The 16,188-nt window shown below is 43.0% G+C and overlaps 1 protein-coding gene across 1 annotated transcript in view; it reads right to left on the reverse strand.

Annotated features, from left to right (window-relative positions):
• PDZD2 (PDZ domain containing 2) overlaps positions 1-16,188 on the reverse strand; it is a 412,983-nt gene that overhangs the window by 126,248 nt on the left and 270,547 nt on the right. The window contains exons 5-6 of the mRNA XM_056545144.1: positions 8,343-8,485; positions 6,069-6,201 (exon numbers count right to left, since the gene is read on the reverse strand). Of these exons, the coding sequence (XP_056401119.1) occupies positions 6,069-6,201; positions 8,343-8,485 (276 nt within the window). The remainder of the gene's footprint in view (positions 1-6,068; positions 6,202-8,342; positions 8,486-16,188) is intronic.

A 16,188-nucleotide genomic window follows, 5' to 3' on the forward strand; every position in this document is an offset into this window, starting at 1 on the left:
TTCAAAATTGAAGGCATACTGAACCAGCATGTCTACCACAGCATTTTGCAGCGGCTGCTATTCCATCCGGTTTGCGTTTAGTTGGACCATCATTTATTTTTCAACAGGACAATGACCCCAAACACCTCCAGGCTGTGTAAGGGCTATTTGACCAAGAAGGAGAGTGATGGGGTGCTGCGCCAGATGACCTGGCCTCCACAGTCACCGGACCAGAACCCAATCGAGATGGTTTGGGGTGAGCTGGACCGCAGAGTGAAGGCAAAAAGGGCCAACAAGTGCTAAGCATCTCTGGGAACTCCTTCAAGACTGTTGGAAGACCATTTCAGGTGACTACCTCTTGAAGCTATTCAAGAGAATGCCAAGAGTGTGCAAAGCAGTAATCAGAGCAAAAGGTGTCTAGAACCTAGAATATGACATATTTTCAGTTGTTTCACACTTTTTTTGTTATGTATATAATTCCACATGTGTTAATTCATAGTTTTGATGCCTTCAGTGTGAATCTACAATTTTCATAGTCATGAAAATAAAGAAAACTCTGAATGAGAAGGTGTGTCCAAACTTTTGGTCTGTACTATATATAAATATAAATATATATATATATATATATATATATATAAAAATCTGGTGTATACTCCTGCAGCTTTTCCCAGTGCATACCCCAGATGTAGGTCTGTACAGAGCCTAAGCAGTAGTCCAGGGTACAGCTACTACATTGCCCCAGCATTTTTCTGATTGACGGAGGTTTATTGTTTATATGTTTATTGCCTTGGCCATTAATATCACAGTCTCCAAAACCTTCAATGTCCGATCCTTGGGTGCGACAGCCCCCTATTGTTTACCTGGGCACTGCGGCCTGTCCATACGCACAACCGTGCACGTACTGCGGCCCATTCAAGTTTGTAAGGTGCAGGTGCAGTACTAGGCACAATTGCAGCACCTGGATAAACAAGTAGGGGTATGACATTTTCTGGAGCGCTGGGTGCCCCAACAGGTCATCAATTTTTTAACTCTGAAAAACAATGCAGAGTTACAAAAAGTTGCACATATGAATCTGTATCATGATATTATAGTTTGTGCTAAATGACAAACTCTGCTCTGCTACACATGAGTGACAGCAGCTAGGAAACCTATGATTATGGTAATTCACCTTGACTCATGAGACCAACCCATAGAGCACATGGCAGCAGTGGACTGGGCAGGGAGTAGTCCTATATACCGCTGCTAAATATAAACCACAGATACTACAATCTTTTTTGTCTCCTGGGACTTCCGGGCATCTCATCAAGAACCAGTGCACTGAATGACGGAGGTTATTAAGCAATTACCACGCCTAATCCTGCGCCTCAAACCATCAGCCCAGTGACATCTTGTCGGTATTGTGAGATCTCTCTGCCCTGCTCTGAATCACAGCCATAAAATCACGGACAATATGTGTATCTACCCTTAAAAATACTGAATTATTCATTTTTTATTACTACAAGAACAGGGTAGTAGCCTAATTGAGGCTCTGTTCCCATTTGTGTGATAAATGAAGGTTTATAATGGAAGGCAAAATGCTGGGCGGATTCCAAGCATGAATAGAACTGCATGCAGAACTGCTCCTAGACATCTTATCCCCTATCCAAAGCATAGGGGATAAGATGTCTGATCGTGGGGGGTAATGCAGCTGTGACCCCCGTGATCTCTGTGCAGCAATGACGTTCGTTAAGACTGCTGGGTGCGGGTGGCAGGGGGGTTGTGATGCCATGCCCCCTCCCATAGACTTGTATTGAAGTGAAGCATTTATCATTGTGGGTGTAAGTGAAGCATTTATCATTGTAGGTGTAAGTGAAGCATTTATCATTGTAGGTGTAAGTGAAGCATTTATCATTGTAGGTGTAAGTGAAGCATTTATCATTGTGGGTGTAAGTGAAGCATTTATCATTGTAGGTGTAAGTGAAGCATTTATCATTGTAGGTGTAAGTGAAGCATTTATCATTGTGGGTGTAAGTGAAGCATTTATCATTGTGGGTGTAAGTGAAGCATTTATCATTGTAGTGTAAATGAAGCATTTATCATTGTGGGTGTAAGTGAAGCATTTATCATTGTAGGTGTAAGTGAAGCATTTATCTTTGTAGGTGTAAGTGAAGCATTTATTATTGTGGGTGTAAGTGAAGCATTTTTTTATACCTTTTTTGTGTGCTGGTAATGTGTAGGAGAACCAAATTTATTAAATGGTCACAGAAAATTTGATAAATTTTGTGCAGGTCACATTTTCTAAAATTTCTCTCTTCACATACACTAAAAAGCTAAGCTAAGTCTGGGCTGGTGTAGTTTTAGAGACATTTCTGTGGCTTTGCGCCTATTTTGTGCCTTTTCACATAAAGTACAAGTCAAAAGGCGCAAATAAACCCTGCTTACGCCTTTTTTGCACCTTTTTTTAGACACAAAACACAGTCTAAAGACAATGATAAATGTCGGCCTATATGCCATACTCATTGTCCTAATGGAGGTCAAAAAGAGTTTCCATTTAGCTTATTTTGGCATTTTTCCTGCATTTTCTTCTGCTCTTAGCTCTACTCTTGGCCCCCACAAAAAAACTAAACAAAATATACTGCATGGCAGTGGCTTTCCAGCTGTTGAAAAAAATACAACTTTAAGCATGTTTAAAAAGAGGAGGGTTGTGTACATAGCCTAACATAGTGTTTCCTAATCAGGATGCCTGCAGCTGTGGCATGTAGAGACATCAAAAGTTTTGATTGGTCGGGGTCTGTGTGTTTAGACCCTAAACAATAGCAACAATTGTGGTATGGTGAGTGATGCAGGGCAGATGGGATTACCCTAGGGGCAGATGGCATTAACCCCTTGTATTTGTCACAAATACAAGTGGTTAATGCCGTCTTCCCCTAGGGTAATTCCATCTGCCCTGCATCACTCACCATACCACAATTGTAGCTATTGTTTAGGGTCTAAACACACAGACCCCGACCAATCAAAACTTTTCTCCTCAATACTACCCGACTCCGACGCCAAGTTACGGACAACGGTAGCCTTACTGAGTGACAGATGGTACAGTCTATACAGTTCAGCCAGGCCCACGGAGGTGACCAGTGACTTCAGAGACCTTAAGGGCTTGCTGGGACATGCAGTGGTTTTGGACAATTTAGTGCAGGCCACGGTGACTTGACAATAGATGACAGTGACTTGACTTGACTGGAGACAGACTAAGCTGTTACTGACTTGTAGCTTGTGGCTGCAGACTTGACTTGAGGCTCCTATGACTCCAGACTCTTAGGCTCAACTGCACCTCAGCAAAGACTCAGGAACTAAGAGAGAGAAGAGACTCCTCCCAGGGCTTTTATGGGGGAGACTCTGGTGGGGTTCCATTGGTCACCCTTAAGTCACCTGGTCACTGATACCTCCTGGGTAACAATGACAACTCACATGACAACTGACATGACAACTGGTGATCACAGGTTAACCTTTCTTAAAGATACAACATTCTTATACAGTGATCCCTAAACTTACAATGGCCTCAACATACAATAGTATCAACATACAATGGTCTTTTCTGGACCATTGTAACCTGAAACCAGACTTAGCATACAATGCTACGGACCAGATCTGTCCAGATCTGTGAAACGTGTCAATGGCAGGAAGAACTGATCAGTCAGAATGGACATTCACTGGTAAAACACCTGTATTACTGAAGTGCATGCACTGACTGTCCTGTACTAATCTTTACCTGTACCAGGGTTAGCTGCTCCTTTTGGACACCAGGTGAGGGCGGCTTCATTTTACTTTTTTAGGACACTGTGTGTTCTGTACAGGACCCTGAAGAAGCTCCTGTCCTCTGCATAGACAGCGATTACAACTCCCAGCAGATCTTTCTTACTTTTATATGTAAGTATTTGCTTTATCTGTATTAATTATCTTATTTTTCTTTAATCCTCACTTTTTCCTATTTTTGGATGACATTTTTGTGGCTTCAGAACCAATTACCGGGTTTCCATAGAGTTATGGTCTCAAGATACAATGGTTTCAACATACAATGGTCGTCCTGGAACCAATTAATAATGTAACTTGAGGGACCACTGTATACATAACATAGGGGATAATATACAATTACAGTAGAACAGATGCAGGGGGCCCGGGGGACACTGCTGGGAGGCTGCCTGACAGGGCAGCAAGGGTACAGGGTAACAATTCCCGTACTGGACCACTACACAATGATCCAAAATAAGAGTGTGTTTGCTCTCGACTCTTTCTGTGGCGGTGTGTTGTGTCACGCCACCACAGAAAGTGGAGAGAGAGGCGCTATGCCACATACTTCTCTCCCCACTCATCTGAACACTTAAACCCTGACTGATCAAAACTTTTGACACATCAAAGCAACAAGTACATCTTAAAGGGGTTCTCCAGAGGAAAAAAATAATGCTTTAAAATTAACTGGTGCAAGAAAGTTCTACATGTTTGTAAATTACATCTATTTAAAAATCTTAATCCTTCCAGTACATATTAGCTGCTGTTTGCTCCAGAGGAAGTTGTGTAGTTCTTTCCAGTCTGACCACAGAGCTCTCTTCTGACACCTCTGTCCATGTCAGGAACTGTTTAGAGCAGGAGAGGTTTGCTATGGGGATTTGCTTCTGCTCTGGACAGTTCCTAACACAGACACAGGTGTCAGCAGAGAGCACTGTGGTCAGACTGGAAAGAACTACACAACTTCCTCTGGAGCATACAGCAGCTGATAAGTACTGGAAGGATTACGTTTTTTAAATAGACGTAATTTACTAGTCTGTATAACTTTTAGGCACTGATTGAATTAAAAACATTTAAAGGGGTACTCCCCTGGAAAAAAATTTTTTAAATCAACTGTTCTTTTTTTTAAAGTTAAACAGATTTGAAAATTACTTCTATTTAAAAATCTTAATCCTTCCATTCCTTATCAGCTGCTGTATAATACAGAGGAAGTTCTTTTCTTTTTGAATTTCCTTTCTCTCTGACCACAGTGCTCTCTGCTGACACCTCTGTTCATTTTAGGAATTGTCTGGAGCAGGATAGATTTGTTATTGGGATTTGCTCTCTGGACAGTTCCTAAAATGGACAGAGGTGTCAGCAGAGAGCACTGTCGTCAGACAAAGGAAATTCAAAAAGAAAAGAACTTCCTCTGGAACATACAGCAGCTGATAAGTACTGGAAGGATTAAGATTTTTAAATAGAAGTAATTTACAAATCTGTTTAACTTTCTGCCACCAGTTTATTTAAAAAAAAAAATTTTTTCAGTGGACCACCCCTTAAAGGGGTGCTCCGCCCCTAGACATCTTATCCCCTATCCAAAGGATAGGGGATAAGATGTCAGATCGCCGGGGTCCCGCTGCTGGGGACCCCGGGGATTGCTGTTGCAGCACCCCGCTCTCATTACTGCGCAGAGCGAGATCGCTCTGCACGTAATGACGGGCAATACAGGGGCCGGAGCATCGTTATGTCACGGCTCCGCCCCTCGTGACGTCACGACCCGCCCCTTTCAATACAAGTCTATGGGAAGGGGGCGTGGCGGTCATCACGCCCCCTGCCATAGACTTGCATTAAGGGGACGGGCCGTGATGTCATGAGGGGCGGAGCCATGACGTGACGCTGCTCCGGCCCCTGTATCGCCCGTCATTACGCACAGAGCGAACTTGCTCTGTGCAGTAATGATGGCGGGGTACCGCAGCAGCGATCCCCGGGGTCCCCAGCAGCGGGACCCCGGCGATCTAACATCTTATTCCCTATCCTGTGGATAGGGGATAAGATGCCAGGGGCGGAGTACCCCTTTAAAGGATGAGGATTTAAGGATTTATAAAGTGAAGATTTGGAGAAAAATACAAAAGATAAAAATGTTTTCATTGATAAAGGCATTGCACATTTTGGGTATGGCACAACTTTGTTATTGGTAGGGGAGAAGAACTGCAGCACAGCGGCACCGCGACCACCCACTGCGCTGGGCCAACTGCAGCACAGCAGCATTGCAGTAAATGGAACCATGTAGCCCCTTTAGTCTTGTGATCTGAAGAGAGAATAAACTCTACCTAGAGAGAATTCACACCTACCCTGCTGGCAACAACAAGTTGCACCACTCCAACAGCGCTCCGCAGAATGACCACCGCTTCTTGGTGTGACAGTCCCACCAGTGACTGGCCATTTATCATTAGAAGTTCATCGCCTGCTTTTAATCTACCATCCCTGAAAAACAGAGCAATACAATTTATTATATGTTATGCTGGAGATATGTCCATCTGTCTTCCGTTCTAGGTGCCCAGGATTTTAGAAGTTTTCTAATGGCATATCGATAAGATTTACTGATTAGTGGATAAAGGGTACACAGTGTGCTGGGCCCCCTTATAAAATTACTTTGCCATAAAATAATCATTTTGAATGAAAATGCTCACAAAAATAATGAAAAATTTCATCAAATCAGCATTTAGTATTCAAAAAGCCCATATACTGTTCATCCACAAGCACCAACTGAGCGTTCCCAATGGCTGCTAGAGCCCCTTTACCAGTCAGTCACTCCCCTCTGTACGTTGGTCATCTTCTCTATTCCCCTGAATGACAGGGAAGGGACTAACTGATAAAGGAGCCTAACTGTCCTGGGCTCTAGGGACTGAGTGGGAGACGCCCAGTGGACTCCAAAGCCTAATTTGCATATGTCTATAAAACTCTGCTCTCTCAGTGCTGGAGGGGTCTATTAACTAATGGGATGTATGTACAGATCCATGGTCAAAATCCCTATGCAGCCATTCCCTTACTTTGTACTCAACAGGTCTGCTTTAAAACAACAAATCGGTTGGGACATCTTGAGTATGTTTTTGTCAGGTGAGGGACCAGTGATATCTCAAGTGGGTTTCAGTCAGTAAAAGGGGTACTCCACTTCCCCAGCATCCGGAACATTTTGTTCTGAACACAGGGTGCTGGCTGCAGGGGTTGTGACGTCATGCCACGCCCCCTCAATGCAAGTGTATGGGAGGGGGCGTGGCAGCTGCATGGTCGTGACGCCATTACCCCCGCAGCCGGCACCCAGCGGTCGGAACAAAAAAGTTCCAAACGCTGGGGCAGTGGAGTACCCCTTTAAGCAGTTGTGACATATAGACATCCCAAGTGGGTTTTTGGCAAGTGAGCAGTTGTGACAACACAAGTATATTTCTGTTGGGTAAGCTGCTGTGACATCATAAGTGGCATTTACCCAGGAAACTACAATAGGTGTTCAGTCATGTTAAAGGGGTACACAGCTGCTAGACATCTTATCCCCTATCCAAAGAATAGGGGATAAGATGACTGATTGAGGGGGTCCCGCCGCTGGGGTTCTAAACCTGGCCTGGCGGACCTAAACAAATGCTTGGTTCCTGCAGCAGTGGTCATGATGTCATGGCCACTCCCCTCGTGATGTCATACCCCCTCCATTCATTTCTATGGGAGGTTGCGTGTCATCCAACACACCCCCCTACCATAGACATGAATGGAGGGGTGTGACGTGACATCACGAGGGGCGTGGTCCTGACGTCACGATCAAGGCCTCCGGCTCCGAGCGCTCTGGAAAAAATGTTCAGAATGCTGGAGCACCGGAGTACCCCTTTAAGATACCATGCTTTCACAAGAGTGTTTCCATCAGGTACACACCACTGTGACTTCACAAACAGACTCCAGACAGGTAGTGACATCACAAATATGTATTGCTCAGGTAACCTGCTGTGACATCACAGCTACATTTAGTGAGATAACTTGATACTGTGACATCACTAGAGAGGGTCAGTCTGGTAAACTGTGACATCATAACAAGGAAAACCTTTCTGTGACAAAAGTAGATTTACTTATCTCAGGGGCGGACATTCCATGTATCACAGAATTAGAAATTCATTGGCCCTGATTTACTAAGAGTGTTGTGTAGGTTTCTTTGTGGGTTTTAATTCCCATTTTTTTCCACGGTATTTACTAAGGTTTCCCTACATTTTGCTTTTTTTTTTACACATGTTCTGATCTGTCGGGTTTTCCTCAGCTCAAATCCACCACATTTTCTGTGGAAACCTTAGTAAATGTGTAGGGTTTTTTGTGAAAATGTCAGGAACACGCCCCTTTTCTATGACCACGCCCCCTTTTCAAAACAGACATGCCCCTTTTTCGGGTTTTCTCAGTACAATGGAGAGCTGGTCGGGTTTTTCATTTCTGGCGCAGACAGAATTCTGGCGCAAGGAGACCGAATTCTGGTGCAAATTCTGGCATAGACAGAATTTCTGGCGCAATGCGGCAGATTCTGGCGCACCAACCGACAAAACATGTTGGGTTTACAATAGTAAATCAGGGCCAGTGTGTACTGTACGATAGAATACCTGTCTGCCGAGCCGCCTTCTTCTACATGGGCCACAACAATACCATGTGGAGACCTTTTGGAGCCCCGGCCGCCGGTAATCTGAATGCCTAATCCATCTGCTCCCTTCTTCATGTGCATCTTCCATATGCAGCAGCCTTCCCGCTAAAAGAAAACATACAAGACATCACGATCGACCGGCAAGACTTCAATTTAATGTCAATTAAAAGTGCAATAAAAATTCTTGTTTTACTAAATCCCTTGTAGAGTTGTCAAACCTTAAAGGGGTACTCTGGCGGAAAGTTATTTTTATATATTATATATACATAGAAATCAACTGGTGCCAGAAAGATAAACAGATTTGTAAATTACTTCTATTAAAAAATCTTAATCCTTCCAGTACTTATTAGCTGCGGAATACTACAGAGGAAATTATTTTCTTTTTGGAACACAGAGCTTTCTGCTGACATCACAAGCACATTGCTCTCTGCTGACACCTCTGTCCATTTTAAGAACTGTCCATAGTAGGAGAAAATCCCCATAGCAAACATATGCTGCTCTGGACAGTTCCTAAAATGGACAGAGATGTCAGCAGAGAGCACTGTGGTCATGATTCAGCAGAGAGCACTGTGTTCCTCTGTAGAATTCAGCAGCTAATAAGTACAGGAAGGATTACGTTTTTTTAATAGAAGTACTTTACCAATCCGTTTAACTTTCTGGCACCAGTTGATTTAAAAAAAAAATAAAATTTCAACCGGAGTACCCCTTTAATACTGGATAGATAAATTATTTTATTTCATGCAAATAAATGTATAACTTATCTGCAAGGAGTTATTCTTGATCTTTGTTTTATTATTCTGTCTCTCACTGTTCAAATAAACCAACCATTAAAATTATAAACCAATCATTTCTTTGTCAGTGGGCAAAAGTACAAAACCATCAGGTGGTCAAATACATTTCCTTGACTATATTAAAGGGGTACTCCGGTGGAAATTTTTTTTTTTTTAAATCAACTTTTGCCAGAAAGTTAAACAGATTTGTAAATGACATCTATTAAAAAAATCTTTACCCTTCCAGTACTTATTAGCTGCTGAATACTACAGAGGAAATTCTTTTCTTTTTGAATTTCTTTTTTGTCTTGTCCACAGTGCTCTCTGCTGACACCTCTGTCCGTGTCAGGAACTGTCCCGAGCAGCATAGATTTGCTATGGGGATTTTCTTCAGCTCTGGACAGTTCCTGATACGGGCATCAGGTGTCAGCAGAGAGCACTGTGGACAAGACAAAAAAAGAAATTCAAAAAGAAAAGAATTTCCTCTGTGGCATACAGCTGCTAAAAAGTACTGGAAGTGTAAAGATTTTTTAGTAGAAGTAGTTTTCAAATCAGTTTAACTTTCTGGCACCAGTTGATTTAAAAAATAAATATGTTTTCCACCGGAGTACCCCTTTAATGTAGCTATTGAAGATAATTTACCAGGAGTTAACTCTTTATTTCTCCTAATTACAGATAGAATAATTAATTCTCTCTTTGGCTGAGTCACACAGATATATACAGAGCGAGCGACCATTGAATGGGGTATTTAGTACCCAAGGAATTTCGAGCATGGAGACCGCATTGCCCTCAAAGACACTGTCCTTTATGTGATCCGCATTCCATGAAAATTTTGAAAGATGCCAAACAAAGAAACGCAGCAAACTTTACATTCTATTCCCAAGGCAGAGATAGAAGGACGTGGCGGACACTGTTCTATTGTATATAGTGAATATTGTGAAGCCTATACTGTGATCTCTGGACATATGACACAGGGCTGGGCTACAGCTCCAAGTATTCATACGTTCTATGCGGTGCTATGTCCGGAATGTGAAATCATTGCATAAGGGTACGTTCACACGTACAGGATCTGCTGCATATTGTTGCTGAATATGTTCAGGAGCTGGTTGTGCTACCCATTGAAATTAATGGGTAGCAAAATCAGCTGCACAAAATATGAAGCAGATCCTGTACATGTGAACATAAAAAGCAGCAGATCAGCTGCGGAAAATCTGCACAAAAATCTGCTCGCGTGAACGAGCCCCCTTGGGGCTCGTTCACGCGAGCAGATTTTTGTGCAGATTTTCCGCAGCTGATCTGCGGCTTTTTATTTTCTACTGAATATTTTCAGCTGCTTATTTTATCATTTACTTACCAGCAGAAAAAAAAAAAAGCTGTAGAAAATAAACTGCCGCTAAAATACGCTTGTGTAAACAAGCCCTATGGGTACGTTCACATGCGTGTATTTTTGCTGCCCCCCATTGACTTCAATGGGTAAAAAAACAAAAAAAAAATCTGCTAGAGCAAATCGGCAGCAGAAAATATGCACGTGTGAACGTACGTATTTTTGTGCAGATTTTAAGCTGCTTATTTTCTCCAGCTTATTTTCTGCTGCCTATTTTTTTGCTGGTAAGTGAATGATAAAATAAGCAGCTGAAAATAAGCAGCAGAAATTAAAAAGCAATAGATCGGCAGTGGAAAATCCGCACAAAAATTCTGCTCGTGTGAACAAGCTCTTAGGGTACGTTCAAACGTACAGGAACTGCTGCATATTTTTGCTGCATATTTTCTGCAGCTGATTTTACTAGCTATTGAAGTCAATGGGTAGCCAAATCAGCTGCACAAAATATACCGCAGATCCTGTATGTGTGAACATAAAAAGCAGCAGATCAGCTGCGGAAAATCTGCACAAAAATCTGCTCGCGTGAACGAGCCCCCTTGGGGCTCGTTCACGCGAGCAGATTTTTGTGCAGATTTTCCGCAGCTGATCTGCGGCTTTTTTTTTTCTACTGCATATTTTCAGCTGATTATTTTATTATTTACTTACCAGCAAAAAATAAACAGCAGGAAAAAAAAAAGAGCTGTAGAAAATAAACTGCCGAAAATAAGCTAAAATACGCTTGTGTAAACAAGCCCTATGGGTACGTTCACATGCGTGTATTTTTGATGCAGATTTGCTGCCCCCCATTGACTTCAATGGGTAAAAAAAAAAAAATATACTAGAACAAATCGGCAGCAGAAAATATGCACGTGTGAACGTACGTATTTTTGTGCAGATTTTAAGCTGCTTATTTTCTCCAGCTTATTTTCTGCTGCTTATTTTTCTTGCTGGTAAGTGAATGATAAAATAAGCAGATCCTGTACGTGTGAACATACCCTTGGGGCTCATTCACACGAGCAGATTTTTCGTAGCTGATCTGCTGCTTTTTATTTTCTACTGCATATTTTCAGCTGATTATTTTATCATTTATTTACCAGCAAAAAATAAGCAGCAGAAGAAAAAAAGCTGTAGAAAATAAACTGCCGAAAATAAGCAGCTGAAAATCCGCAGACAAACATACACTAAAATACGCTTGTGTGAACCTACCCTTAGGCAGTATTTCCCAACCAGGGTGCCTCCAGCTGTTGCTAAACTACAACTCACAGCTAAGGGTTTGCTTCAATATATCACTGAAGACAATAGCCATTATTTCTGAGAAGAGTGCCAGCTGCAGCGTTAAGCTGGCTAAGGATTGCTCATACTGTAACAAACCCGCAGCTCTATGGGCAGCACTAGGTCAAGAATGGTTTGGGCCATTACCAATTTTTAGGTGCAAAATCTAAAAAATTTAAGATTTTGAACCCAATAGTGGTCTTCAACCTGCGGACTATAACTGCAAAACTATGCAAAACTATAACTCCCAGCATGCCCGGACAGCCGTTGGCTGTCCGGGCATGCTGGGAGTTGTAGTTTTGCAACATCTGGAGGTCCGCAGATTGAAGACCACTGCATAGGAGGTAATACTCACGTGTCCCCGCCGCTCCGGACCCGCACCGCTGCCCTGGATGTCGCTCCATCACTGTCGCCGTGTCCCGGAACGTCTCTGCTGCCGGCCGGGTATCCTCGCTCTCCGTCGCCGCACGTACGCGACGACGTGATGACGAGGAAGGAGAGCGCCGGCCATACAGGGGATCCCTGAACGGAGAAGACACCAAGGAGGCAGGTAAGGTCCCTCCCGGTGTCCTGTAAGCACTAACCCGGCTATTCAGTCGGGCTGAACAGCCGGGTTAGTGTCACTTTCCCTTCAGACGCGGCGGTCAGCTTTGATCGCCGCGTCTGAAGGGTTAATACAGGGCATCACCGCGATCGGTGATGTCCTGTATTAGTCGCGGGTCCCGGCTGTTGATGGCCGCAGGGACCGCCGCGATAGGGGTGTATTCGCTGTATAAGACGCACCGACTTTTCCCCCCCAGTTTTGGGGAAGAAAAAGTGCGTCTTATACGGCGAAAAATACGGTAAATGTAAACAGTTCATAAATTCCATTCATCCACAGCAAGCAGATAGATGAAATGGAGATGAAATAAAAAGTAACATAATGTTGTAGAACCTTTTATTATTTAATACTAGACAAATCAGGTCTTCTGAAAAATGCTGCTGGTACCTATCAATCTGTATTTCTTCTACTGTAACAATCCAGTTTGATGGTCATTTCACGTGTACAGTATTCTGCGCAGATTTGAGGCGCAGGATTTAATGCTGCATAATTCAATGTAAACTAAATGACTAAACACAGCTTCATCCAATCCTGAGCATCAGATCTGCGCAGGACACTGTACGTGTGAATAGCGCCTTAGGCAGAAAAGATGGCGACTCTTAGCTATGAGCGTTTCATTTGGCACAATGTCCATGAAAGCCATTCTTCAACTTAAAGGGGTACATTCGGTGGGGAATTTTTTTTTATTTTTTTTTAATCAACTGGTGCCAGAAAGATTTGTAAATTAGTTCTATTAAAAAAGAATCTTAATCCTTCCAGTACTTATTAGCTACTGAATACTAAAGAGGAAATTATTTTCTTTTTGGAAAACAGAGCTCTCTGCTGACATCACAAGCACAGTGCTCTCTGCTGACACCTCTGTCCATTAGAGGAACTGTCCAGAGCAGGATAGGTTTGCTATGGGGATGTTCTCCTACTATGGACAGTTCTTAAAATGGTTCTTCATATCCTCATCTGATGCATTTTTAGGGATTTTTTGGCCATGTTAAAATGGTTTACCATCAAAATTTTCCTGTAATATGATACATCTGGCAGTCCGAGATGGCGTGTAGTGCTACTAAGCCCGCCGGTACCTATCTCTGCTGCCAGCTGAACCTTAAAGGGGTACTTCGGTGGAAAACGTTTTTTTTTTTTTTTTTTTTAAATCAACTGGTGCCAGAAAGTTAAACAGATTTGTAAATGACTTCTATTGAAAAATCCTAATCCTTCCAATACTTATTAGCTGCTGAATACTACAGAGGAAATTATTTTCTTTTTGGAACACAGAGCTCTCTGCTGACATCATGACCACAGTGCTCTCTGCTGACACCTCTGTCCATTTTAAGAACTGTCCATAGTAGGAGAACATCCCCATAGCAAACCTATCCTGCTCTGGACAGTTCCTATAATGGACAGGTGTCAGCAGAGAGCACTGTAGTCTGGATGTCAGCAGAGAGCTCTGTGTTCCAAAAAGAAAATAATTTCCTCTGTAGTATTCAGCAGCTAATAAGTATTGGAAGGATTAGGATTTTTCAATAGAAGCAGTTTACAAATCTGTTTAACTTTCTGGCACCAGTTGATTTAAAAAAAAAAAGTTTTTCACCGAAGTACCCCTTTAAGGTTCAGCTGGCAGCAGAGATAGGTACCGGTGGGCTTAGTAGCACTACACGCCATCTCGGACTGCCAGATGTATCATATTACAGGAAATTTTTGATGGTAAACCATTTTAACATGGCCAAAAAATCCCTAAAAATGCATCAGATGAGGATATGAAGAACCTCCGGGTGGAGTAGTGACAGCCGGTCATTCATAACTTGTTCATACAGTGAACGTCATCTCGTATATATTGCCATTGGAGGAGCTGAGTGTCAATCATCATGCAGATATTTTCATGCAGTGTTTCCCAGGCTGTGGCTCCCTACTTGATGCAAAACTACAATACCCATCATGCCCTGACAGCTGGTGCGGTTGTAGTTGTAGTTTTGCAACAGATGAAGAGCTATGACTTAGGAAAACACCCTCATACTGAGACTACAGGTCAAATTGCCTAGGACTGAATGTGCAGGATTACTCAATATTCCAGTGGTCTTCAAACTGCGGACCTCCAGATGTTGCAAAACTACAACTCCCAGCATGCCCGGACAATACCACCTCCAACTCCATTTTCCTATTACTACCTCTCTGGTGTGTATACAGAAATTAAAGGACCCCATAGCAAAAGGCAACTTTTCAGACCCCCATAAAAAAGCATGCCGTCTCCTGAATGTAATTTTTAGCTTTACCTCTCTCAGCTTTGGATCACATTTAAGCCCAATATTCTGCTGTAATGTCATGAGTGCTGCCTATAAGAGCACATGTAATGCCCCTTTCTATTGTCCCTTCTGGGCCATTAGAGTCAACTATGGGAGCTGTGCCCTCACATTCTTTGCCTACCACCCCCTAAACTGCTGCCCCATGTATTGCATCTGCTGCCCCTTGTACTGTAGCCTCCATGTAGCATGCTTGTTGCCCCATATACCACCACTGCCCTGTACAGTCACACACAGGACTGTATATAGCCGTATACTACCACTGCCCTGTACAGTCACACACAGGACTGTATATAACAATACACCACCACTGCCCTGTACAGTCACACACAGGACCGTATATAGCCGTATACTACCACTGCCCTGTACAGTCACACACAGGACTGTATATAGCCGTATACTACCACTGCCCTGTACAGTCACACACAGGACTGTATATAGCCGTATACTACCACTGCCCTGTACAGTCACACATAGGACTGTATATAGCCGTATACTACCACTGCCCTGTACAGTCACACACAGGACTGTATATAGCCGTATACTACCACTGCCCTGTACAGTCACACACAGGACTGTATATAACAATACACCACCACTGCCCGGTACAGTCACACACAGGACTGTATATAACAATACACCACCACTGCCCGGTACAGTCACACACAGGACCGTATATAACAATACACCACCAGTAATACCCTGTACAGTCACACACAGGACTGTATATAACAATACACCACCACTGCCCGGTACAGTCACACACAGGACCGTATATAACAATACACCACCAGTAATACCCTGTACAGTCACACACAGGACTGTATATAACAATACACCACCACTGCCCTGTACAGTCACACACAGGACTGTATATAACAATACACCACCACTAATACCCGTTACAGTCACACACAGGACTGTATATAACAATACACCACCAGTAATACCCTGTACAGTCACACACAGGACTGTATATAACAATACACCACCACTGCCCGGTACAGTCACACACAGGACTGTATATAACAATACACCACCACTAATACCCGTTACAGTCACACACAGGACTGTATATAGCCATACACCACCAGTAATACCCTGTACAGTCACACACAGGACTGTATATAACAATACACCACCACTGCCCTGTACAGTCACACACAGGACTGTATATATAACAATACACCACCACTGCCCTGTACAGTCACACACAGGACCATATATAACAATACACCACCATTGCCCTGTACAGTCACACACAGGACTGTATATAACAATACACCACCACTGCCCTGTACAGTCACACACAGGACTGTATATAACAATATACCACCACTAATATCCTGTATAGTCACACACAGGACTGTATATAACAATACACCACCACTAATACCCTGTACAGTCACACACAGGACTGTATATAGCCGTATACTACCACTGCCCTGTACAGTCACACACAGGACCGTATATAACAATACACCACCACTGCCCGATACAGTCACACACAGGACTGT

Source organism: Hyla sarda, chromosome 1 (assembly GCF_029499605.1).
Source record: "Hyla sarda isolate aHylSar1 chromosome 1, aHylSar1.hap1, whole genome shotgun sequence".
Taxonomy (NCBI): domain Eukaryota; kingdom Metazoa; phylum Chordata; class Amphibia; order Anura; family Hylidae; genus Hyla; species Hyla sarda.